General features: G+C 36.4%; 4 protein-coding genes across 6 annotated transcripts; 2 read left to right on the top strand and 2 right to left on the bottom strand.

Annotated features, from left to right (window-relative positions):
* Nucleotides 1-948: 948 nt before the first annotated feature.
* Nucleotides 949-2,211, bottom strand: LOC140182428 (serine/threonine-protein phosphatase 7 long form homolog). Its single transcript, XM_072228628.1, has 2 exons — nucleotides 2,146-2,211; nucleotides 949-1,719 (listed from the first exon to the last, which is right to left on the bottom strand). The coding sequence occupies exons 1-2, from the start codon at nucleotides 2,209-2,211 to the stop codon at nucleotides 949-951; spliced, it is 837 nt and encodes a 278-aa protein (XP_072084729.1).
* Nucleotides 2,212-5,567: 3,356 nt separating this feature from the next.
* LOC112775500 (transcription factor TCP7) lies at nucleotides 5,568-7,951 on the top strand. Its single transcript, XM_025819139.3, has one exon. The coding sequence runs from the start codon at nucleotides 6,026-6,028 to the stop codon at nucleotides 6,824-6,826; it is 801 nt and encodes a 266-aa protein (XP_025674924.1). The 5' UTR covers nucleotides 5,568-6,025; the 3' UTR covers nucleotides 6,827-7,951.
* Nucleotides 7,952-11,931: 3,980 nt separating this feature from the next.
* LOC112775522 (F-box/kelch-repeat protein At3g23880) lies at nucleotides 11,932-13,927 on the bottom strand. Of its 2 annotated transcripts, none has more exons than XM_072227758.1 (2): nucleotides 13,672-13,927; nucleotides 11,932-13,500 (listed from the first exon to the last, which is right to left on the bottom strand). In XM_072227758.1, the coding sequence occupies exon 2, from the start codon at nucleotides 13,485-13,487 to the stop codon at nucleotides 12,177-12,179; it is 1,311 nt and encodes a 436-aa protein (XP_072083859.1). In that variant the 5' UTR covers nucleotides 13,488-13,500; nucleotides 13,672-13,927; the 3' UTR covers nucleotides 11,932-12,176. The 2 variants fall into 2 exon arrangements, with proteins under 2 accessions (XP_072083859.1, XP_025674966.1); XM_025819181.3 differs by having other exon boundaries at nucleotides 13,676-13,864.
* Nucleotides 13,928-14,265: 338 nt separating this feature from the next.
* Nucleotides 14,266-19,853, top strand: LOC112775958 (probable serine protease EDA2). 2 transcript variants are annotated; one of them, XM_029295585.2, is made up of 13 exons: nucleotides 14,266-14,669; nucleotides 15,289-15,661; nucleotides 16,005-16,130; nucleotides 16,353-16,508; nucleotides 16,670-16,852; nucleotides 16,980-17,096; nucleotides 17,234-17,287; nucleotides 17,380-17,451; nucleotides 17,824-18,029; nucleotides 18,171-18,265; nucleotides 18,607-18,687; nucleotides 18,901-18,984; nucleotides 19,164-19,420. In XM_029295585.2, the coding sequence occupies exons 2-13, from the start codon at nucleotides 15,473-15,475 to the stop codon at nucleotides 19,277-19,279; spliced, it is 1,479 nt and encodes a 492-aa protein (XP_029151418.1). In that variant the 5' UTR covers nucleotides 14,266-14,669; nucleotides 15,289-15,472; the 3' UTR covers nucleotides 19,280-19,420. The 2 variants fall into 2 exon arrangements, 1 of the variants encoding a protein (XP_029151418.1); XR_003815897.2 differs by lacking the exon at nucleotides 14,266-14,669 and adding an exon at nucleotides 19,679-19,853 and having other exon boundaries at nucleotides 19,164-19,395.
* The last annotated feature ends 6,524 nt before the right edge of the window (nucleotides 19,854-26,377 follow it).

Here is a 26,377-nt window from a genome sequence, read left to right as displayed (position 1 = left end):
ACGTGCTGGGGCTGTTCATGCATATATTGGTCCTGTTGTTTCTGATTTTGAATGCGATGCCGGACCGGATCGAGTTGAGAATGCACTGTTTGACGATGATTAAGATGAGGAGCCTGTCGATATTGGTGGGGATAGTGAGGATGATATTCCAAGAGGTGGACGTTCAGCCCATGGAGGTTCTGGTTCTGCAACACAAGAGTACCCTCCCTACCTCTCTTCTTTGAACTTGGAAGTCGTCGGCCAAGAGCAGAATGTAGATGCAACATTCGATGGGCAGGGGATGCATGATGGGACACCTATGACTGAATTTCAGATTGGCCAATCTTTCCAGAGTAAAGAGGAAGTCGTGTTGAGTGTAAAAGATTACAGTATTCGGCGTGGAGTTGAGTACAAGGTTATGGAGTCCGACAATCTGAAATACCAAGGAAGATGCAAGGAGTTTGGTAACGGGTGCACGTGGTTGATTCGGATAGTCATGCGAAAAAGGAAGAGCACATGGAAAGTTAGGAGGTACAACGGTCCGCACACGTGTATGGCCACATCGATATCAAGCGACCACAAGCAGCTTGATTATCATGTCATTTGTGCGAGAATCTATCCGTTGGTTCGAGCTGATGCGTCGGTGTCGATCAAGGTGTTGCAAGAGGCAACGGAGGCGACTTATGGATTCCGGTCTAGTTATCGGAAGGTGTGGTTGGCGAAGCAGAAGGCAGTAGCGCAAATATATGGCGATTGGGAGGAGTCATATGCTGATCTGCCTCAGTGGATCCTTGGAGTCTCATGCACGATGGAAGGTTCCGTTGCTCTACTAAAGACGTCACCGGTTAGGGTGGGTGACCAAGTTGATGAAGATAGAGTCTACTTTCATCGGATGTTTTGGACATTCCCTCCGTGTATTGAGGCATTCCGCCACTGTAAGCCGCTCGTAAGCATCGATGGAACACACCTCTATGGCAAGTATGGCGGGACATTGTTGTTGGATGCCAGTGGGAAAGAGAAAGCCTCAAACCCTTCCGGCCTCAAAGACGGAAACCGCCAGAATATCCAACTCTGTAGCAACTGGAGCGGGCCCGCAAGATTAGTCACATTTCTGTTCGCTACTCGACACATGCATCGGTACAGCCATGCTAGAGCGGCCGACCCCCAGCTATACCTCCCCATGTCATCAAGGTTTGCCACAAATGGCAACCACTGTATATGTACCCGGTTCACACTCTTGTCCCCAAATAACTGAGTGGATAACAGCATCGTGATGTAGGCCCGTGCGTAGATGCGGACAGTCTCCTCGCTCACATCTGGTGGTAGCACCCTAAACCTCTCGTGAAACCAGGTAAAGTGTACTGTCATCTGCTTGACCTTATTCGGTGGAGGCCGCTCACCGAATAGGTCCTCAAACCACTCCCAAGCTGGTCGGCCACCCTCCATGTATTTCTCAAACTCACCAAGGCAACCACTCACAGCTTCCCCATCCACAGGCAGCCCTAGCTGAAATGCCACGTCCTGCAATGTCACAGTGCATTCTCCGAAAGGCATGTGGAACGTATGCGTCTCAGGACGCCACCTCTCAACGAACGCACTAACCAGTGGCTCATCCAACCAGAACCATTGGCTGTTTAGCCTGGCCAAATGGTACAATCCAGCCCTCTCTAAATACGGGATGATCCTATCATGCAAGGGCATATTCTGTTGCCGTCTCACACTGTATATACACCTAGTGGGCTGCACAGAACAACAAAGATATACAGAGTCCAATTAAATTCTCCTATCCTTAAAAAATTTGCCATAACTAACCGGATACAAATATATTAAACCATCAACAAATTCTCCTAAATAAAAAATAAAAAAATTCCCTAGTCACGATAGGAAAAATAACAACACACATACTTTAATAAATAACAGCCAGAAATGTTAAAATACTATAAAGCTTTAAAATTTAAAACTTCATATCATACAAATACCCTAACCAAACTAAAATAATTCACTAACGTCAGCTATCCCTTTCCCTAACCAGTGAACTAACATCCTAGCATGCGAAGCCTAATTTCAAACTAGAGGGAATATTCTATAAATTCTAATTCGTCTACCTAACCTACAATTTTCTGACTAACATATGCAAAGCCTAGAAAAAAATAAATGTTAACTAACCTCGTCCCCAATAGAACCGGCAATATGCGCAACACCGTTCAGTCGGTACAGGGTCCTGCCTGCCATGATAACTGGCCAGAAGTCGCCGCTGAGATACCTCGGACCCGCTCACAACTTGCTCTGACCTCTCTCTAGAATTTCCTCTCTCTAAAAAACTCCACACACCATCTAAATGCATAATCCGCGGCTACAACCACGATTTATATAGGCAAAGCAGCACACGTAAACCGCTACTGGCAATAGCGGTTTACACTCACACACACACACACACGTAAACCGCTACTGCCAGTAGCGGTTTACACTCACACACAAACGCACGTAAACCGCTGCTGGCAGCAGCGGTTTACACTCACACACTCACACACATAAACTGCGGCTGGTTGCAGCGGTTTATGCACACCTGTAAACCGCTACTGCCAGTAGCGGTTTACATAAAATAGTGAAACAATGCATTTGCGTATTGAATTTAGAAACAATATATTTGCGTAATATTCGGGGTCAAACAATTTACCAACGTAAATTGCCTCAAAAATAATACATCACTTTTAGAAGAATTATCAAATCAAGTAAAATGATAATGAATTTGAATAAAATGAATTGCATTACGAATTCAAGATTTTTTACTCATACTTGTAAAATGACTAGTATATAAACTTTTGAGAAAGAAAAAAAAAAGAGCATTTACATATACAATAAAGTATAAATTATATCTTTTTGTCTCTAATATACCGAACTTTTTTAATGTTTAATTTAATTAAACTTTATTTTTAACTTTTAATAAATTTTAACTTTTCTTCAATAATTTTAATTTTTTCACGACAGATAATTATTTAATTTATTTTTAATATTGCTCTTAATAAAAAATAAATTTACTTAGAAAAAGATAATGTGATTAAGAGTAAAATTAAAAAATAAATTTATTTAGAATAAAAATAATGAGATTCATAGTAATTTTCTTAGGTGTAATTAAAAAAATAATTGAATAATTATTTGTAGTAAAAATTGATATTATTAAAGGATAAAATTAAAATTTATTTTAAAATTTAAAATTAAGTTTAACTAAATTAAACATTAAAAAATTTTGGTACGTTAGAGATAAAAAGTATAATTTAGACTTATTGCATATGTACCATACTTTTTTTTTTGTAAATTTATCTACTAGCCATTCTGCAAACATTATATGATGAGTAAAAAATTTTAAGAGTAAAATTTTAAAAAATAAAATTATTTAGAATGAAGGTAACGTGATTAAGTATAATTTACTTAAATGTGATTAAAAAATAATTGAATAATTACATACCATAAAAAATTAATATTATTGAAGGATAAAATTAAAATTTATTTTTAAGTTAAAAATAAAATTTATTTAAATTAAACATTATGATACATTAGAGAGACAAAAATGTATAATTTATACTTTATTATATATGTATCATATTCATTTTTTTCTTTTTACCAGGAAGTTTATCTAATCGTCATTTTAGAAGTATTCTATGATGAGTAAAAATATTAAATTCATAAAGCAATTATTTTTAGAGTAATGTATTGATTTTTGTCCCAACGTTTTTGTTCTATTTAGGTCTCTAACGTTTTAAAATTGTCTAAATTTTATCTCGCCGTCAATTCTGTTAACATATCCTTATCGACATGACTACATTGAGACAATTTAAAAGCATTAGGGACTTAAATATAACGATTTAAACATTAATGATAACTTTAGAACTTACCCCAAACGTTAAGACGAAATAATACTTTACTCTATTTTAAATAGCTCTTTGTGTTCGGTAAATCATGATATACTTTTTTAAATTAATTTAAATTTATTAAAATTAAAATTAATATAATTTTATATATTAATAAATATTTATATTTATTTTTAATTAAATTATTAATATTAAAATTTATTCGTGACCAAATTCTCTTTCTATTTATGTTTATTATTAATCATTTTAAATTTTAAAAATTATTTTATAAATATAATAATTATTATTTATATTTATTAAAATTATTTTTAATTTAATTTGCTAAAAATATGTGCAAAAACTTTTAAAGAATTATTTTTCAAAATTCAACTCTAATAAACAACTCGTGAAATTTACTAATAACATTACTATCCTTTAAATAATCATTATAGATATACTTGTATTTTCATAACTAAAAAAATTAATATTTTGATTCTGATGAATATTAAAAAAAATTAAATTTTTTACCTTTTAAATTTGTTAAAAATGTTTATTTTGTTTTAATTTTGTTACATAAATTTTTAATTTATATCAAATGTACTACTAACAACATATTTTTAAAAAAATTTAGGATTGATTCAATGACAACTTTATAAAAGCTACTTTTAACACAAGTAAATTAGATATAAAGTTTTGTTATTAACTGTTAGTTATTAAATATTATTGTTGGATTGATTCTAAACTTTTTGAATATTTAACTGCTAAGAATATTTTTATACAAAATTAAAATAAAATAAAACTTTAAAATATTTTTAAAAATTTTAATAAATTAAAAAAATAGTCTTTACCCTATATAAAAATATTATGCGCATATAATTTTGACCTTTAAAGATTTTGAATGTTTTTAAATATACGTATAAGAATATTTCTTAAAATTCAATTTATGCATTACAAACTAAAAAAAATGATATATAACCTTGTATATTAAAATATAATATTATAAAAATGTTTATTATATTTATTTAAAATTTAAAATAATTTGATTCAATAATATTATTTTAAAATTATTATTCACAGTTGTTAAAACTTAAAAGTAACTTTTATTTTGTCTTACAAAATATAAATTTACCGAATAAAAAGTATAAACTAAGTTAGTATTCAATAAAAAGTTAGAATTTCGATACTTAGTATTTAATAGATATTGAATTGACTAAATTACCAAAAATAACCATAAAAGATTAATTTGCTGACAAAAGTAACTATAAAAAATCATAACATCCATATGTCTATAATTGATTAGTTTTGTTTGTCAAAAATAACCAATACACGATTGCTCCAATAGACCACAGAGAGAGAAATGTTAATATGACCAGAAAAAAATTAAAGGTAAAATCAAAACTATCAGAGTATAATTTGTGTACGTGGTTATTTTTGTCAAACAGATCTAATTATTTATAGACATATGAGGTGTTATGATCTTTTATAGTTACTTTTGTCAGTAAATCAATCTTTCATGATTACTTTTAGTAGTTTAGTCTATTGAATTGGTTTATAATTGTATTAACAAATAAATTTTATTAATTTATATATATAAATTTTAAAAATTATAAATATAAATAATATATTTTTATACTCAAAATATCCATAAATATGAATATAAATTATTATTAATTAAATACTAAAAAAAATATTTATTGATGATCTAAATATTTATTCTAACCCTTAAGACTTTAGAGGGGGAGGAGGAGAAGTCAGAAGAGGAAGAAGATGGAAGCGCGTGGAGGAGTGAGGAGAAGAGAGAGAAAGAGAGAAAATGGGGTATGAGCTGTGGGGGTAAGTAGTGGAGCCCACCACCCATGTGCCCCTTCTCCTGTCTCCACCAGCTCCTGCCGCTCAATCATTAGCCCCCCCTCTCCCTCTTCCTTCCTTCCCTTCTCTCTCACCCTAGTTGCCAGCACAAACACCAAACAAAACCCTTCTCATCTCTTTTTCTCTCTCTCACTCACTCACTTATACTACTACTACTATACTCTCTATTCCAGCTCAACTCAACTCAACTCTACTAAACCCTTCACACACACACATATACAAAAAAATAATAATAAATAATAATAATAATTTCTCTCTCTTCACCACCACCACCGTTACCTTACCCAATCAACCAACCCTACTGCCCTTCACACTCACAAACCACATCCATGTCTAACACCGACGGAACCTCTAACGCCGTTACCAACATTGACACACACCGTCACCACTCACAGCAACAACCAACTAACGGCGCCCTCGTCGTCAAAAAGCCCCCATCCAAAGACCGACACAGCAAGGTCGACGGACGCGGCCGCCGTATTCGGATGCCTATCATCTGCGCCGCCCGCGTCTTCCAGCTCACCCGCGAGCTCGGCCACAAGTCCGACGGCCAGACCATCGAGTGGCTCCTCCGCCAGGCCGAGCCCTCAATCATCGCCGCCACCGGAACTGGAACCACTCCCGCCAGCTTCTCCTCCGTTTCCGTCTCCGTACGAGGCGGTGCTGGCTCTCTCTCTTCTCCTTCCTCAACCTCCGCAGCGTCTTCGCTCGACCACAAGCCCTTGCTCGCTCCCACTCCCTTCATACTCGGCAAGCGCATACGCACCGACGACGACGCTTCCGCCAAGGACGACGGCGTCTCCGTGGGGCCCGCCGTGGGGTCCTTAGTGGGCCCCGGAGCTCCCGCGGGGCTCTGGGCCCTCCCGGCCAGGCCCGATTTCGGTCAAATTTGGAGTTTCGCAACGGCTGCTCCTCCGCCGGAGATGGTTGTGCAGTCGGCGGCGGTGTCGGTGTCTCAGCAGCAGCAAGCTTCTTTGTTCGTTCACCATCAACATCAGCAGCAGCAACAAGCCATGGGAGAAGCTTCGGCGGCGAGGCTGGGAAATTACCTTCCTGGACATCTGAATTTGCTGGCTTCTTTGTCGGGAGGGCCCGGAAACTCCGGCCGGAGAGACGATGAGCCTCGCTGAATTCGCGGTGGTTTTGGTGGCCGAGATATGAACTTGGAAGATGGTGGTGTTTGTTTCGTATATATATATATATAAATATATATATCTTGTTTTGTGTATGGTTATCTCTTTGTTCGTTGTGTGTGCAAAGCAGAAGATGCTGAGTAAAATTTTTAGGTTTAGGGCTCTTTTGTTTTTAGTTTTTTGAGTGGAGAAGTCCATGAATTCAATTAGGGTTTTTTCTTTTTAATTTAATCCCTTCTGGTTTGAAGAATTAATTAGGCTTTTTAGAAGTTCAAAATTGTTTAGAACTCTGGGGTTTTTGCTGGAAGAGAAGAAAAAAAGATGGGGGGAAGAGAGAGGTGATGGATTTGTTTTAAGTTATTTATTATGATGAAGATGAATTGCTGCAGATTGAGGCTGGAAGCGGTTTTCAGGACCTTGATCATCAGTGTTTGCTGTGTGCAAGTGCAAATGCAGCTTGGAAATTCATAATGTTGGTTGTGATTAAAAGAAAGCAAGGTTCTCCGAGTTGGAGAGACTAATAAGCTTTGTAATGATAATGGGATTGCATTATTGGTTGCTTTGGTTTTTGAGTTTTTCACTTACTCTCGTCCATCATGTCCTAAATCCTAATGGAGTGTACAAGTTTGGTTGTTGTTGCAGCCAGCTCAAGTGCAATTACTAGTAGATTTAGTGTTAATGGTGGTCAAGCTCAACTCAACTTTGCTCCCAATTTGTTGGAGTACACAACTCAACACAACACACCACACTACATTCCAATTCCTGTGAAAGAATTCATGTGTTGTTCTTGTTAATGATATGGGTTTTGGCACAGCTTGATGGATGGTGAGTGGTGTGGTGAGTAGTCAATGCTATCCTCTCTCTCAATCTCTCTATCTCTTTCACTTTCACAGCTAGCTCCTTTGCTGGTCTTAAGTTGTTCATCATGATGTTGTTTTCTGAGGTCACTATAGTGTGTGTGAAAGACCAGTGTTTTGATATTTATTATCTACAATTCTTAGCCATTTCTTAGATTGATGATTATCAGCGTGAGAATAATGCTTTTTTCTTGTATATGTAAGAAGTGGGATTGTTTTTTGGGTTTGCCAGTGATGTGAATAAAAACCCATCTTGTTTTTTCTATTCTTTATTATTATTGCTATCTCTCCCTTGTTTGATTGATTCTTATCTGTCATTTTCTATGTACTTATGCTGCAGCTAGCCAAGACTTTTTCAATAATTTTCTTTTCTTTTTTTTTTCTTCTGTGGCTATTTTGGTTCTGTTTGCTTTATGTTCTTAATTCTTATGGCCAATTTTGACCTTTTCTGAAGATGGCCTAGCTGTATTTAATAACCCAGTTGCGTCTGTTTTTGTAACGTTCGTCATCATGGTTGGTGTTGGGTTTCATGCTAGTTTGTGTCATTTCCATGGTACTCTTTTTTCTGCTAGTTTTTGTCACTTCCATGGTAGGGTACTACTATATTACTTCTTGCTCTTTTCTGGGAACTTGTAGTCTGGCTTTTCAGTATTTAAGGTAAAATAAAGTTATTGGGTATTCCCAGTCTTAAATATGTAACAAGAAATTATCAAACATTCATGCTCATGGTATGGTTACTATTTTTGACGTTTCACCTTTGGTTAAAAACCAAGCCCATGTTGGTACATTTGATTCAACAATATATATAGACACACACACACACACACACTGGTTTTCATTCTGATATAAGAACTCAATTTTTATGGTGCCATATTAATAATGACATATTTAAAACTGGTTGTTGTTATGTTATGACTTTGGCTTTTATTGCCACACCCTTGGAAACTACCATGTGCCTCTGCTCCCTCGCTTTTCCCCCCATTACTGTCTATTATCTTCCCCACAAAACAAAACCACACAATGCTCTGAGCAAGTTAGCATTGGAAGGAAAAAATAGAAAAGGGATCACCATTGATCTTTTGTGTAACTTACACAATTGCTTTTAACCTGTGACTAATTTGGTTGGGTATTCTACTTCAATCTTCCTCCCTCCAGATTTAAATTTCACTCATAGGATGCTTGGAATCTTTTGAAGCATAACATAAAGAAAAATGCCCCCATCTTTTCTATATTGGTGAGTTGTTTTGACTTGGTATATTCAGACATTAATGTACCAAAATAATTAATCTTCTTATCAATAAGGAATTGTAATGATATATCAACCATGGCTATGCATTTATATTTTATACTTATCATATGGTCTCATATTCAAACTTGGTACATGGGAGTGAACAACAAGAAAATAATACGCCTTTGATGATGATTCAGTAGCAGTTAGTAAAAAAAATTCTATGTAATTGGGTTGACCAGTCAGGCGTAGTTGCATTCCCGGAGTGAGTAGATAAGGGTCAAGGGAGGGATAGGGAAGGGGTTGAGTGTACCAACTCATCATTTACTTTTGTGTGTGTGGATTATTGGTGGGGTTTTCAAATTTAGCAATGCCAACATGTTTTCTTAATTATTGCTGAACAGAAAGGTCAGCTCCCAATAATTGATGGGTCCCTGGAATTTAATGTCGAGGTAAAACAAGTTAAAAACCACGTTAATGATTTGAGGCTATATTTCAAACATGGACATACGAGCTTGCAAAACTGATTCTGGGCCCACTTCTTTTATTTTTTAAGGCCGTTGAGGTTGGGTCACCTATTTGGGCCATGCAATTTTCAACGCTATTTTTGTGGGCCGAATCCAAATCTAAGATACATCCCCTTCTTTTGGGTTTCTCCTTGGGTAGGTTAGAGTTTTACGTCATTTTTATGGAAAGTTCGAGGTTGACCGTTTTCTTCTATTTTCATTACTCAAATCTTCCTTATCTTTTGTTCTTAAACCCCTTACCTCTCAATCAACCCTGTAAGGAAAAAGAGTCTAACAAAGAAAATTCTAGATGACATATTAGAAAGTAATTTGGAATTGATTAAAGCATAAGCACACTCCACGGATTCCATATTTCCCTTTTTGATAACATTTTAGACTTGCGTTTTTTTTATTTTTTCAAAACAACTAATGTAAGAAGCTTTTGTGACAAACTCTAAAGATAGAGTTGAGAGAACAAATGCGAATGAAGGAAAATAATCACTAAAAACTGTGGATAAAGTATATAAAGGTTAATTAATAGAAAAGGCTATTATTCAGAATGATAGTCATACAAAAGGACCAAGTTAGTGTCATTTGGAGACAAGAAAACTACCATTTTAGTTAATTAAAAATATCATTAGTGTCCTATCTCCTATCTCATGATATACCTGATACCATACTAATCACTTGATTATCACAATTCACGTTTAAATTATGTAACTGAGAAATTCTGTAATAGACATAAACCACTAATAAAAATATAAAGTTTTTGGAAAAAAATCTAATAAACTTACATGTAAAAATTAAAATACTAAATAGAAACAATATTGGATACAATTCATCTTTATGTCAAAATCTATAAATATATTGTTGTAACTTTTCAAAAACTTATTTGATATATTTTTTTGAAAGACCTATAAATTCATCAATTATTTGACATTTTACTTTCTTTACAAATATATGAATCCATATCAAAATTCACTATTAATTTATTATTCTAACCCCCTATCTCTTGTTTAGGGATGACAATAGGATTTTATGGGATACAGAGTCTCCCACCCCATCCTCATTTAGTAAAATATCTCTCTTCCTGTTTTATACTTGTTATAAGTCTCATTTATTTTTCTACACAGAGGAGACAGGTATCCACCGTTATCCATGAATATTATGAAATTTAATTTTTTTTTTTAAAAAAATTAACACAATCATAATAAAATCTTATATAATTCAACTAAATATGTCAAATTAAATACAATTTAAATACAAATTTAATATAATAATATACACATAAAATTTTTAATATATATACTATTTGTTTATATTAGCTAAAATCAAGCTTATCAATAAATATTTCAAACTGTGATTCAATAATAAAATATTTATATTTAAAAACCTTATAAATAATAGGTAATTGACTGACATAGTTTCAGACTTTCAGTGAGGTAAGATCTTCTTGTACAAAACATTTCCATAGACCATAGTGATAACAGAACTTAAAAATTAAATCCATGACCAGTTAAATCAATGACGCAAGCTTGCAAATGTTACAACTCACAGTGTGCAACAACACCTAACTGCAAATTTCAATCTAGAAACTAGAAGGTGTATTTTAAATTGATTTAATTTAAATATTTAAATATACATTTAAAAAAATCTTAAAATTAGTTTTGATAGCATCATTAATTCATTATTCTTTCCTTCTCTCTTATTTTCCTTTCATTTATGCCGAAATTAAAAATTCATCCAACATCCATCTCCTCCCCCTCCCCTCCCCTCCCCTCCCCTCCCCTTTCTCTTTATTATACATTTAAATCTTTTTATGAACTAAGTCTTTTTATAAATCAAGTCTAACCAAATTAAATAATAAAATTTAAAATAATGTTAATTATAAATTATTATTATTATGTTAGACTATTAAGTTTAACCTAATTAACAAAAAAATTTAGAAGTATAACATTCTTCTTGTAATGAAAGATTTTTTTTTTATCTAGTTTTACTTTGTATTAATTATTTTTAATATTAAAAGTGAAAACCTTTGCTGCTTGGCACCATTCACTGATGGCAACTGATTTTTGCTCTGAAAACACTTAACTCTACAAAAGATAGTCGAGAATATAAATAAATTTTTGCTAAATGAAAAACTTATACATGCTACCTAACGGAACAACTATTAGTTGAAAAATTCCTTAGAAATAGTTACAATTTCTTCTAGGATTTAAATCTGTTTTCATTCTAAATGTCTGTTAAACACTAGAGCACAGCATACAGACGAACTAAAACTCTTAATAAAAAATGGTCGTATGAACAGGGTTTTGTTTTCACCATTTTAGCAAGGCCAGGATTGGCATACAAGATTATTATTGATTGAATCGTTCTTATATTCTAATTAATGATAACGAAAAGGTTTATTTGATAAACTAATTTCTATAGTTGACATATTCCCATGTTAAATATGGTGTTGCGTAGCACTTGCAAGTTGCAGCTGAACCTTTGCAGATGTTGCACTCGCAATTTTGTCAAATCGAACCGATACAAAACATAATTTATATAGCATTTCATGATAAATACATATTCTAACTAAAGAAGACGAAGATCGATATTCATAAGGAACCTAATTAAAAAACATTAAACATGAAGACAGTTACACAGAATCTATAAAACACAAAAAAGCAAGGCACTACATTGATGATAATTAAGTTATGGATTCAAGTGTAGGAAATCCTTCACCAAAAAGGTACCCAAAATGCAAACCATCTTTAAGTGATTATAGGCTTTGGCTTAATTAAGCGCATTTCAGATGAGCAACTTGGAAGACCAAAGTGGTACGGTGAAACTATGCTTTCATGATAGAGGTGAAAGCCCCTTAGATATGAGTTTTGAGTTAAAGGCCGATGTCTGGGCATGCCATCACTGGAGCTGTCAATATTAGGAAAATCTATGCTGCCATCATTTAAGTTACATAAACAAAACTTGCCATTCGGAGCCAAAGCAAGAAGAACATTTCCCAACATGTATATAGGCCATAATGCTATGTATGAAGGATGACGAACTAGTAACGGGTGGTGGGGGATTATGGCCAATTTAGTCCAAGATTGAGGAACTCCATAGTCCTTCATCAACCAGATAGTCCAATGAGTTTTCTTAGTAGCATAACAAACAGCAAGACAATCCCTCAAGATACCCAATTTGGGTTCCACCTCGTGATCATCATCTGAATCCTTGCTGGGAAGGGAAAACTGACAATAAGTCTCTCTCACCAAGTCAAGGGAAAGAACCCACACAAAACTAAGATAGCCGTGAAGAAGCCAATTAAGAGTGCCAGTGCCACTAAGGAAAAGCCCTTCAAGATGCACCATATGACCCCTGGGATTGGGGTCACGAAGATCATGGGGGAAATCCTGGATTGTTCTCCAGGTAGTTTTTGGGCCGAATGTAAACATTTTGGTGACGGATTCGCCTGATTTCTTATCCACAACCGCGAAAAGCTTATACTTGTCATTCACATGATCATAACCGAATCCGCAAATGGAGAAGAGACCTCCAATTTCAAGCGGCTGAGAAGTGAATCCGGTGCAGGGGTTCCACAGCATGGCACGATGGCCCATTAATCTATCCTCATGCTCTTCATCGTGCAAGCACAGCAATCCATTGCAAGAGCCAATGATGAGGCGGTAGCATCGTCCCTCATAGGGAACTACTTTAGTGGGTTCATGGGGAGGGTTCTCCATCACAGATCGTACGGAGAAAACTCCGATTGTGGGGTATATGTAGGCTTGGCTATAATAGGCCATAAGTGGGTGGGTCAAGGCTGGATCCACCGCCATTGAACGCCGAAGGTGGTCCTTGGCAAATTGGGAACTGGAAATTAGGGTTCTCCATGAACTGCAGACGCTGTTCCTTAATCGAACGAGAGACCTCGCCGGTATCCTCAGCAGGACTTCCGCTATGAGCTCGTCCAGAAGGATAGGCGGTGGTTCCGGCAACCCCCCGGTGGTTGTGACAACCTTCTCCTTCCTCGGAACATCATCATCATCATCAACATCATCAGGAATGGGACCCGTCCTCATACGTACGAGGAAACTCCACAATACAGCAGGAATAAGAAATCAAAAACAATATAATTAGTTAATTACTAACAATTCTACTCTCAGCGGTATTGCCATTTAATTTACAAGTTCTATAAGAAGAAAAACAGAGGCCTCAACGTTTTCAGTTGAAAAAGAAAAAAAAAAGAGTAAAAGAGAGGCTTACCTACAGGAAGACGGCGCCGGCGATGGTAAGAGAGGAAGGAGGCGTCAACAGGAAGAGGGCCACAAGACACGGGAAGCGAAAGATCTGTGCTGGCGTTGGAGCTCCAGATCTATCCAATCTCTTCCAAATACTAATTTAATATAATAATATACACATAAAATTTTTAATATATAAATTAAAATAAAATAAATTAGAATTACATACACAAGTGATATAAGATATTTAAATAAATTTGGTAATGAGTTATAATTGAAATAACGGAGGTTGGGATTCGATTCTTTTTATTTTGGGTAAAAAAAATAAAAATAAAATAAAAAAAACATTTGATAGCATCGTTGTAAGAATTGGATCGGACCGGTCGGTTCGACTGAAAAACCGGTAAACCGGACCTGTAATCAGTTCGGTTGAGTGATGTAACTGGATAAAGAAGAGAGTCGTTTTCAAATCGGATTGAACCGGCCGATTTTGATGAAAACCGAAAAACCGGCGGTTTCTGGTTAACCGACCAGTTCGAAAATGTTTTTTTTTATTTCTTTTCCAAAACGACGTCGTTTTGGTTTACTTTTTAAAAAAAAAAAAAAGGAAAAGCCCTACGGGCTACCAAACCCTACCCCACCCGAGTTTCCACTTTCCCCTTTTCCCCTAACCCTAACGGCGCCTAACCCTATCAGCCCTCCGCCTCACCTCACTCACCCAGTCGCCAGCCGCCCGCCGTCATCCTCTTCGTCTCACCGCCGGTCTGAACTCTGAAGGAACCAACTCAACCAAGGAAGTAGGAACAAAACAGAGACAGACCCGCGGCTGTTAATCATCGCCGTCACCGTTGCCGCCCTGTCGCCCTCGCCCTTGCTGCGCCGTCGCCCTCGCCCTTGCTGCGCCGTCGAACTCGCCGTTGTCGCGCCGTCGCCCTCGCCCTTGCTGTGCCGTCGATCTCGCCCTTGCTGCGCCGTCGAACTCGCCATTGCCTCGCCCTTCTGCTCTATGACTCTGTCAAACAGGTTAGCTCCAGTTCTGTAATCTGCTTCTGTTCTGTTCTGCACTTGAAGTTTAATGATTGTTTTGTGAAATGCATTACACCCGCTCTGTTCTGCATTACACTTGTAAACTTACTTTTTTTCTGCACTTCTTGTTGACTTGCTGTTACAGTGTTCTGAATATGCTTGTTGAAATTTCTGGGATGAATATCCTTGTTGAAAGCTTGAATCTTTTTATGTTATTTTGTTGATTTGTTCTGTGTTTTACATGCTTGTTAAAAACTTAAAAATTTGTTGTTTTGTTGATTTGTACTGGAAATATGAAATATGAATTATATGCTTGAAATATGAAATATGAATTATCTGTTGTTTTGTTGTTTTGTATTAGTTATATTTAGACTTTGAAACTTGGTTGTTTTTAAAATGTTGGTGAAGAACTAACATATGTATTTTGAATTTATTAAGTTTATGACTATTTTTAGTATTTTATATTTTTTATTCATGTGAAACCGATTTTACCGATTCAACCAGCGATTTATCGGTTGAACTAATAAACTAATGAACCAATAACATGACCGGTTCGATCACCGGTCCGGTTCTTACAACTATGCTTGATAGCACTAATGAAGCGCACGTGTGACAGTGCGAGGACTCACCAACCATAGTAGCTTACTGGCTTAATAACTTTGATTTGTTGGAGTGTGTAACACGATGCGTACTTGCGTAGCATTTGTGAAGAGTGAAGACACACGTTCTATTTTGAAAGAGCAAAGTTTAGCTGAAGGCCTGAAGCAGAAGCAGAAGTAGCTAAGCAAAGCAAAGGAACCATGAGGAGATGGTTGACTTTGTCAGCAGCGTTTTCTTTTATCCTCTTTCTGTATTTTCCGGAAGCTTCTTACGGTGTTTCACCTCCTATCACGCTGCTCCGAAGCCGCAAGTTCGCTGAAGAACCTCCCAAGATCCTCTCCAATCAGGAACTCTGGTTCAATCAAACCCTCGATCACTACTCTCCCTATGTACTCCCCTCTCTCTCCACTAAATATTCCATCTCTTTAATTTTCTTACTGTTTCTATTTTTGTACTTTATTCTTATCTTAAAGAGAAACAGATTTCAAATATGCTCTTGCTGATTTTCTCTTGTTAGGGTTCAAAATGTTTCTTGTATTTATGAACAAATCAGTTAGTATGTATTTAGATATAAATACATAAGTCCTTTCACGCACTCTCAATGCATGTATTTAAACATGTATCCTATCGAGTTGCTGATTTGGTAACTGATTTTTTGCGTGTAGAATAGTTGATTTATGAAATTTCGATGGTGTTGATTGCGCATATTTCTTGTGTTTGCGCTGATTGCAGGATCACCGTCAGTTCCAGCAACGATACTATGAATTCCTTGACTATTTCAGGATTCCTGATGGACCTATCTTTTTGATAATATGCGGTGAAGGTCCCTGCGGTGGGATTGTTAATGATTATATTGCTGTAAGTGTTCATTTTTGTTTGTTATTATATGTTTCACTGGCAAGACTCTAGTCAATGTAGATGAAGATTGAAGATTGAAGTTAGGATCAAAAGTTGTAGCTTTGACATAGGCACTATGTTGTGATCAGTTAACTTTTCGTTTACTCCTAAGAAAATGATGTGACTTTGGGGGGGAAAAAATTACCGGTATGAACAAATTCTCATGCCTTATTGGGTGTATAGGTATTGGCAAAGAAGTTTGGAGCTGCTATGGTTACTCTTGAGCATCGTTATTACGGAAAGAGTTCTCCATTTAAGTCTCTAGCTACGGAGAATTTGAAATATCTCTCTTCCAAGCAGGCACTCAATGATTTGGCTGCTTTTCGTCAGTATTATCAGGTTAGTTCCCATCCCCCAACATGCACCATGCAAGCCGGGTCTGTTAATATGGTTTAAGACAATTCCGTGATAAAAAGACAAATTATTCAAATGCCCTCATTCAATAAATGTTCATTGGAATCATTATCATTTTATTTGTTTTTTGCGGTACTTTTGTGCAGGATTCCTTGAATGTAAAGCTTAATAGAACAAAAGTTGAAAGCTCCTGGTTTTTTTTTGGTGGCTCATATTCTGGTGCACTCAGTGCATGGTTCCGTCTTAAGTACCCCCATCTAACATGCGGAAGTCTTGCAAGTTCTGCAGTTGTTCAAGCTGTATTTGATTTTACAGAATTTGATCAGCAAGTACATATTTTGATTTTGATTTTGAGGCTATCTTCTTTTGTTCTTAAGCCTATCTTATATAAACCATTCACTGCTCCCTTTATTAATTTAAGCCAAATTCTGATTGAGTGCCATATTTTGCATGCAGATTGGTGAATCTGCAGGTCCTGAATGTAAAGCAGTATTACAAGAAACTACTCAACTTATTGAACAAAAACTTGCAATCAATGGAAGATCACTGAAGGCATCTTTTGGTGCTGCTGATGTATGTTTTTCTTACTTCATTACTCTGTTTTTCAGAGAAAGTTTACTGTAGTTTGTCCAAGGATAGGAATCTTGTTCACAACTAGAGTTTCTAATCTGATTCTAATGGTGCTTGTTGACCTTTGCTCTATTTTGTAGCTTGACATTGATGGAGACTTCATGTATTTTGTGGCTGATGCTGCTGTTATAGCGGTAATTATTATGATTCTTGCTGTTTTTCTTATTCATTGCAATCTCTTGTATTCAAATTCCCTATGCTGTTTCCTGGATTTTGAATATTTCAGTTTCAATATGGAAATCCGGATAGACTATGCAAGCCTCTAGTTGAAGCAAAGAATGGAGGAGAAGATTTAGTGGTATGCTTTACTGTCCAGCTCTTTGTTTAAGAATATTATGGAACTATTAAACATCACTCTTTTTTCCTTTTCTTTTTTTGGTTCCTTTTTTATTTAAATCTTCATTTGAATTTAATATTCTCTCTCTTTGTTTCTCTGCAATTTTCTAGTGATGTAAAATTCATGATCATGTGTTGAGTTTTCAGTGAGAGAAGTTTACATTTAATAGCACATTCATGTGCTGAATTTAATACCCTGTTTCTGTTGCAATCAACGGTTGCCTTCTTTCAATAGTACATTCATTTCTCAAGATGCCTCTGATCTCCCTCATGGGTCCAGTTGTGTCGATTTTCTTTGATAAAATCTAATGGAACCCGAATTTCAAAATGCCAGGATGCTTACTCCAAATACGTAAAAGAGTACTACATTGAGACCTTCGGAACCAATGTACAGATTTATGATCAGGAGTTCTTGAAACGCACTGATGTTAATGATGACAGTTCTGCTAGATTATGGTGGTTTCAAGTCTGCACTGAAGTTGCATACTTTCAGGTGGCTCCCTCAAATGATAGTGTCCGCTCCTCAATAGTTGACACAAAGCAAGTACCTTATCGTTATCCTATGTTTATATCTACGTGCACAGGCACATACATTTGCTATTATTGAATATTTGTATTTATTAAATCTTTTTCTCTTGTGATCTTGTTAATTGGTTCAAATTGATTTCTCATGCATTGCAGATATCATTTGGATCTTTGCAAAAATGTATTTGGACATGGTGTCTTTCCTGAAGTGGATGCAACTAACTTATACTATGGTGGCACAAAAATTGCTGGTATAGAAATTTTCCTGTGTCTATTTTTACCATATTCTTTTTTATTTATTTTCTTTCCCTTTGTTCAGTGATGTTTACAGAATTTATATCAAACATCACTATTAATTTTCTTCAACTCTATTTACTACTTCACTATATATACAGTCCGTATATCTCCTTTTGCTGAACCATTCATGTCATTAGATGACCAAACATTATTTTGATCAGGCCTTGATTATTACTATTTACTATTATTCCAAACCTGAACTTATCACTTTGAATATGAATTTTTCCTTTATATGGCATGTTATGTCTGTCCAGCACACCTTAAATTCCTTTGTGGTTCTTATGTGTATGAACAGGTTCAAAAATAATATTTACAAATGGCTCACAGGATCCTTGGCGGCATGCATCCAAACAAACTTCATCCCCTGAGGCTGACAGTGAGTTTATCATTTTAGTCAATAAATTCTTCATTATTGTCATCACTTCTGCAGTATGTCAAAACTGTTTTCTCTCTAGTGTTTTACATGATTTTATATTTGATGTGTTACCTAGTGTGAAAAATGACTGGCTCATTTGCATTGCATAGTTATGATTATGTTTATTGTACTTCTTTTTGCTGAATGCTACTAAATCTCTGTTAAATGTTTCAGTGCCTTCCTACCTTATCACGTGTCACAATTGTGGCCATTGCACTGACATGCGAGGTTGTCCACAGTCTCCTTTGGTCATTGAAGGTATGCATCACATTAAACGTTTGCCTGCCAATTTAGAAAATCCAACTTTTTTCGCTGTATGAGGAGATGCAATTGTATTGGATGATCAGATATTCACTATGATCCTTCTCCAATGCATCTAGATAATTTTAGTTTTATTTTCATGCCGCTGGACACAAATGTGCTTGGTTGCTTTTCAGGTAACGAGCAGAACTGCACCTCACCGGATGCAGTTCGCAAAGTAAGGCAAAAGATCGTCGAACACATGGATCTGTGGCTTTCTCAGTGCCAAGACACAGGAAGGAGTTTCTTTTAAATGTTGATTTGGTGCATACACGATGTATCATAACTCATAAGTTAACCTGAGAGAAGTAAACTCCTACGAAATATGTTGCATTTACTCACGTTTGGTATGAAGCGACCAAATCTAAGGTAGACACATAATGCTTTTGTTCAAGACTTTCTTCTATTTTATGTCTAGCTCAAGATATATAATAAGAATCAATCTCGGATATAGGATATAGAGAATTTACTAGAAAGAATTGGGAGGAAAACTTGATAATATAACGACGTGTGAATTTTGGAATTAGTTCCTTCTATAGATTAGAAATGATTGATAAGATGAGATTAAAATTAAGAAATTTATTTTTTATACTATAAAAACCATAAAACGAGTACAAAAGCCAAAAATAATGATTCAAATATTATTTTTCAGGAAAAGAATCAGAATTGTTACAGGGTTCGTAACATTTCTCCGACGTATAGTTCGTTGAGGATATGGTCTGTTGTTGATCGAAACTTTTCTTCTGGAGCACGTAGTCGAAGTGAAATGGATATTTTGGGATACAATTTTGTTAGTGTTTTTTTCATCAAAAGCTTTTCCACAGTTATGGTCGGAGTTGAATAGGGAAAAGGTGAGGTTATACTGCAAAAGATTTTATGCTCAACTTAGCAAGCGTTTAAAAGATATAACCTAAATTTATATATAGAATTTTAGAAGTAAAAGGACAGAAATATAAAAGAAAAAGTATATGGAACCAATTCCAAATCAGTCAAGAATGGAACAACTTAATTAATTATAAATATAATAATTAGTTTTATTCATTTATAATTTTAAAATATTTGTTAATAATTAAATTACCACATTCAAATTTGAAAGGGAGATACGCTCAATAGCATTGCAGGAGACAATCACGAAAACTGATTACGTACCTTCCGTCTCTTCTTTCTCCTTTCCTCTTCAACTAGCGCCGTCTATCTGTTCTCTCCCCCAAAAAGCAAAGCCGCCAACCTCCTCCATCCAAGGCACCTCCCAGTGCTCCGCCATCGGTAACATTCGGTACGTGCCGCCATTAGCGGTGCTGAGATTGTTCGGGGTGCGACACGTTTCCAGGTGCGGTGCAATATTTCACTATTCTCCTCATTAATTTCCTCCATCGTCTTCACCGAATAACTCAACCGGTGTCTCCGTTGTCACTCCTCCACCGTGCGGGCCGTTTTTCCTGCACTAAGAAGCTGCCGTTGGTGCAACACGTTCCCGGGTGCCTTGCAACCTTTTATGCTTTTCATCATCAATTGTTCCCACCGTCTACATCAATCATTTAACCCGTCGCTCCGTCGTCGCTTCTCCACAGTGCGTGCCGCGTTTCCTCTACAAAGAAGCGGCCGTCGCGGCGCAAAGATTCCGGAAAAGAACATTCTTCATGGACCTTTCAATCCCGGAAGGTGAATCGAATAGCACATTGATCAATACTAACGAAGGCAATGGGGAATTGAGTGTCGATGAAGTTGTTAATCAAAAAGGTTCTAAGGTATGTTGTATGTTGTATAGGTTAGTCTTCAATTACATGAGATTTTATGAGAACGTGATCTGTGAATGTTTCTTGTTCATGATATTTAGATGTTTTTTAATTTTATTTATTTGGAAAAATGTGGTACACTGATGTGGTTAGTGGACATATTAATAAGGTATACTTGTAATTGAATATAGCATTCCTTTGTATACTTGTAAGTTATAATGTGTGGCATCAATCAAATAAGATCTCTGAAGGCTATGCTTAGCTAATGTCATTGAAAAAAAAAAAGATTCCGAAAGAGAGAGACATAGATAGTGAATATAGAAATACATTGTGTTGTGGAGAAGACATGTAAAATCTTTTTGCTTGAAGACAAAATTTTGTGTATTTTATATTATTCCTAAATTTGTGAATAGAAAATATCCATTTCCATCTCTCTACTGTTGTATTTCTATGTCACAATTCATGCAATCATTTAAAAGTTGTTTATGATTCATTGATGCCTAAGAGAAAGTTTATGAAAATGTGTGTTGTGAATGTTTCTTATTCATGGTAATTAGATGTTTTTTCATTGATTTTTTTGGGGAAAATCTAGAGCAATGAAGTGGTTAGTTGAGATATTAATAAAGTATGCTTGACTCCTATATGTGTTTTCTTCTATGTATTGATATGCTTTATTGGATTGCTTCATTATATAGTAATGGCCATAAGTTGATTAAAGTTTTTTTTCGATGGTCTTTAATTGAAGGTCTACGAAACTATCGACGTCATGGTGACAAGAAAGGATGAGTTGGAATTAAGACACGAAGTTTGAGTTATTCCTTATTGTTTGTTAACACGTTATAGTTACCACGTTAATACTATCTTTAATTCGTATTTGATTCTATGAATTGGCTTTATAGTTGTCAGATCATAGTGGGATCAGTGAAGAGGAAATCCTAGCCATAGAAATGAGTTTTGATTCGTTGCATTCGGCACATGAGTTTTATGTAAATTATGCAAAGAAATTGGGTTTTGTAACTAAAGTCAGGAACACGAATTTCGACAACACGCGGAAGGACGCAAATATACCCGTTAATCAATCTCTTCACTGCACTCGAGAGGATTATCGGGAATCTCAGGTTAAGGCAGCAACTCGGTCAAACAGAATAACAGCCACGAGATGTAGAGCAAGGATGTATGTCATGCTGGACAAGGAGAAGGAATGTTGGGTTGTGTCCAGGTTAGAATTGAGGCATTCTCACCCCTGTTCGGCTAAGAAAGCTATCCACTATCATGAGTATAGGGAGTTGACCATGCATCCTAAGTGCGTCATTACGGATAACAACGAGGCTGGCATAAGACCCAACAAGACATATCTAGCACTGGCAAACGATGTTGGTGGGTCTTAAAACCTGAGTTTCTCAGAAAAGGATGTCAGAAATTACATCACAAGCAATCTCTGATGCTCCGATGACAATGCAGACTTCAAGGGATGATGAATTATTTCGTTCGAATGAAAGAGATCAACCAAAGGACGGCTGAAGAGTAAGAGACTTGGAGTAGAGTTGGACAAGTCAATTAAGAAGTCAATGCAAAAAAGGAAGAGGAAATCACATCCGGTATGTGTTAGAAGTGACGTATATTTTAAATTTTTCTTATGAATGGTGTTCTTGATTCATATATGTTGTTCTCTTTGTGTTGTGTATCTTGTAGGATGATGTTGACCTTCAGACAGATAATGATAATGATGGTTCTGTAAATAAAAGATTTAAGGACTCTACTATATGGAATTCATCGGATGGTGGCGGATTCATGCACCTGTTGAACTCTTTTAGGCATATATAGTTAGGTTTCTTGGCGTGAGTGTTTTGTCATTCTTAGCTAGATTTCTTGGTTCCTTAGACACAACTGAATAAACTCTTCCCTTTTTTGTTTTGTCACTTGCATTTATCCTGTTATGAAGTGTTCATTCAAAGAAACAAAAGCACAACTGTTGTTATCTTTTCCCCATTTATTGTTTATTATGGTTTTAAAGAAACAAATTGTCACATATTTGTTCCAAAAAAAAAATGCTGGAAACGGTTGAAGAGTTTTAAAAAAAATAACAAAAGGCATTCACATCTCAATGAAGTGCACGCAGTTGTTAATGCTTAACACATGAAACAAAGAAACCATATCCAAAACCATCAATTTTACAATGAGAAGAAACATCCGAGTGCCTATCTCAGAAGCACCATCCACTTAAAATCTTGGATAAAGTCATCGGTACCACCGTAAACGAACCGGCCATGTAGACTGATTACGACCGAAGGCCGTGCAATGCTTAAAGTTCCAGTAACTTCACAATTTCAGCAGTAGAAAATAATGATAAAAAAATAAATAACGCCTCCATTTAGTTAACACCACGCTAGTGAATGAAAAGAATTGCCACTTAAGCATAGGCATGAACAAAAGGGTTATATACACCGATCAGAGTTGACTAAATAGTATAAATATGCAATGCATTGCTTAATGAACTAGTGACATCCACAATTTGAAAACTAATTGCTTGAGAATCCTGAATTACTTAACATATGAAACCTGCTGAGGAGTATCTAACAAAACACGAGCCACTCACTTCTCAATAAAGTACACACAAGTTCAAATGCCTAAAACATGATAAATTAGAAAACAGATTCAGAACCATCCAATTTACAAAGAAAAGAAACATCCTAATACCTTGTATAAGCACCATCCACGTAGAGGTTTTGGATTGATTGTCACCATCAACTTGACAAAATCAGCAACATGAAATCATAAACCTGCAGTGAAACAAGATTTATCAGGCTCACACGAAATGAATCTAAGTCGGAAAATGCCATATTAACGTCTATAACTCTATCTCAAGGAAACCATAGATACAGTAAGGCAAGTGTCTATATTGATGATTTCTTACCTAGGCATATGTCTTCTTCCGTTGTCTTCCCCCTTGTTTGGCTTTCTAGTGGGTAACCCCGCACGCTGCAACATGCTCTTCGTGCTCGGTGCTGTGAACGGTGATCTCACAGCCTTAGTCTTTTTCCTTGGCTGGTTGCGGCGCACAGGATCGCTGTCCAATGCCTGCAGCGCCTTCCCAATTTGTGAATTATGAGGACTCATCACTATGTCTAGTATGATTTCCTTCCAAAACTCCTGTACAACGTCCTGCATGGCAATTCCGTGTTGGACGGTAATTTTAAAAATGATAAAGAAATTGATCAGAAAGAGGTTCAACTTAATTGTTATAACATATTTAACTTCACCTTGTCCCAAAGCTGCAAGGGTTTCTCTAAACTCCAAAACTGCATGAACTTGATGACAAATACACCACAATCACAACTATATGTACAAACAGAAAATATTATTTTCAACCATGATATCATTATCATGTGAAGTGCTATTAAGAGTATTGTTAGGTGTCATTTTAACCGACCCGTTATGTTGTTTTGGGACGCTGGGATAGAAACGAGGTAGGCCTTCTCCATGGGCTCATATGCGGGCATAGAAACTTTCGCCATGTCTTCAATGATTCTCCCCTGGAAAGCAGCAACACATTAGCAATGACACATTTTCAACTACTAAGGATGTCGGTGTACTAATTGGTTGACATATACTTACCGCATAAGCATGTATTTTTAATCTTTCATTATTATGCTCTCCTGAATACATACTATCCAGCACCCACAGCCTTTTCTGAGCAATCTCAAAGGTATACAACCACCAATGACGATCGATACAGACTGGGGCAAACCACTACGATGGAAACAGAAATATCAAAGCAGTTACATGATCAAGTTAGTCACCAAAAACAGATAGTTGCGAAATTCCTAAAACATGTAACGTGTTGCAGAACATCTAATGAAACGAAAGCCAATCACATCTCAATTAAGTACACGCAAATTCAAGAGCCTACGACATCAAAACTAAGAAACATATACAGAACCATCCAATTGGCAATGAATGGGAACATCCTAGTGCCTATCATAAGCAACATCCAAGTAAAAAACAAGGGGTTGTAAGCACTTAAACCAAAACATCAACCTACAAGCATTAGCTTGTACAAGAACCATACAGTTTTTGTTCAACTAGCGCATTGACTTACCCATTTTTGCATGGAAGCTGCTATCTTGTCAAAAAATCTAGAATCATCACTGAAGTGAGGACCCAGCCCCACATAACTAACGGTAGGAACCTCCCTGAAGGAATCCAAGTTCCTCTTTTGTAACACAGTTTCCTGTTAAAAAAGCACTATTTAGTTTCAGACCTCAAATCATGAACGATAAGAATCCACAAATTCATGCATACCAAACTTCTTGGAGGAATACAGTAAAAGTCATCCCCAAATCGCAATGATTATGAGTCATTAAAGGTTGAACACATCCACTGAATGATCTGCACGATAAATTTTAATTGAGTTAGGGTCATCTATATGAGCCATGATATATATTAAGAACCATATTCATTCTATCAAAGTGGTAGTATATTTTACTTACGTTGCTGTTGACCCAGCGCTGGGGTAGCAGTGAGCAGATGTCCTCTCGGACCAATGATAGATGTTGCCTTCCTTCATAGGATGCCACGACCTGCCTTTTCACCAACAAACCATTGGCAGCCCATCGTCGCAATCGCTCCTCATCATCCTCGTCCAACTTTCGCCCCTTTAGCAGTGGATGCACCTTTATAGGAGTACATTGGGTAGACTTCTATTCCATCCGAGTCATGCCCGGTGAAATCTTCTTGCTCAGTGGGCTAGAAGTCATGCAAGATGGAATGGCTGGCATCACGGTCTGCAGTGGCCTCGTGTTCTGCAGTTGCTCAAATGATTTCCATATTCATTCACTCTCGGGGTCTCGGTTCGACAGAAAATTGGGATTACTGCAAGAAACTCAACCAATGTTAGAGAAAAGGCAGTTGTATACGGATACAATCCCTAATTCACTAACAGGCAAAATAGACCACAAAATGAAATAGTTTTGCTTAGGAAACTTGCCCATCGAACTCCCATTCATGTTGCACTAACGCAACGGAGGGTGTTCCTGCATCAGGAACTCTAGAGACAGGTGTTTCATGGGGAGCGTTATCCTGATTGAGGTTGCCTTTGGTGGGATCGGCACTTGGTTTTTGTTAGTCAAATCCCTGGTTAAACAGTCGGTACATCCTCTTAGCAAGAGGCTCATTCTCCTCATCATCATCTGTGCTCATTGGGAGATCTTTTTTTTCAGATTGTTTTGGGTTGGACCTACGTGATCGGTCCTTTTTAGCCCCCCTTTTTTTTGCGTAGCTTCCTTGCTGTGCTGTTTTACGCATAACGACTATGTTAGGTAAAGAAACATGCAAGTACATTGAAATGAACCTTATAAACTTATGCAAGGCTAGTCGATGATTTAAACCTTACACAACAATAAACGTATACTCACTCTCGGACTAGTTTTTGCTCCTTCCGCACACTGTGAACTTCTTCTAATTGGATGTGGAGCTGTTGTGCGTCCACTTGGTCGTCTTTCCGATGCTACTTGCTTACTCTTTCCACTGACGGAGCTCCCCTGTTTGAAGTAATAGCATGAATCAAACTAACAATAGCGAAGTAAACTTGTTAACATGCTAAAGCCTTGAAACAT

The sequence above is a fragment of the Arachis hypogaea genome, chromosome 19 (genome assembly GCF_003086295.3).
Source record: "Arachis hypogaea cultivar Tifrunner chromosome 19, arahy.Tifrunner.gnm2.J5K5, whole genome shotgun sequence".
In the NCBI taxonomy this organism is placed as follows: Eukaryota; Viridiplantae; Streptophyta; class Magnoliopsida; order Fabales; family Fabaceae; genus Arachis; species Arachis hypogaea.
This window is presented reverse-complemented; position numbering and strand designations above follow the sequence as displayed.

What these genes read in the sequence shown, in the direction of transcription:
- LOC140182428 (XM_072228628.1), bottom strand. Translation starts at nt 2,211, where the DNA reads ATGGCAGGCAGGACCCTGTACCGACTGAACGGTGTTGCGCATATTGCC. An exon ending in CCGGTTCTATTGGGGACGAG is followed by an intron (nt 1,720 to 2,145) that starts GTTAGTTAACAT and finishes TGTTCTGTGCAG; the next exon opens with CCCACTAGGTGTATATACAG.
- LOC112775958 (XM_029295585.2), top strand. Translation starts at nt 15,473, where the DNA reads ATGAGGAGATGGTTGACTTTGTCAGCAGCGTTTTCTTTTATCCTCTTT. An exon ending in TTACAGAATTTGATCAGCAA is followed by an intron (nt 16,853 to 16,979) that starts GTACATATTTTG and finishes TTTTGCATGCAG; the next exon opens with ATTGGTGAATCTGCAGGTCC. An exon ending in CATCTTTTGGTGCTGCTGAT is followed by an intron (nt 17,097 to 17,233) that starts GTATGTTTTTCT and finishes TCTATTTTGTAG; the next exon opens with CTTGACATTGATGGAGACTT.
- LOC112775500 (XM_025819139.3), top strand. Translation starts at nt 6,026, where the DNA reads ATGTCTAACACCGACGGAACCTCTAACGCCGTTACCAACATTGACACA.
- LOC112775522 (XM_072227758.1), bottom strand. Translation starts at nt 13,487, where the DNA reads ATGAGGACGGGTCCCATTCCTGATGATGTTGATGATGATGATGATGTT.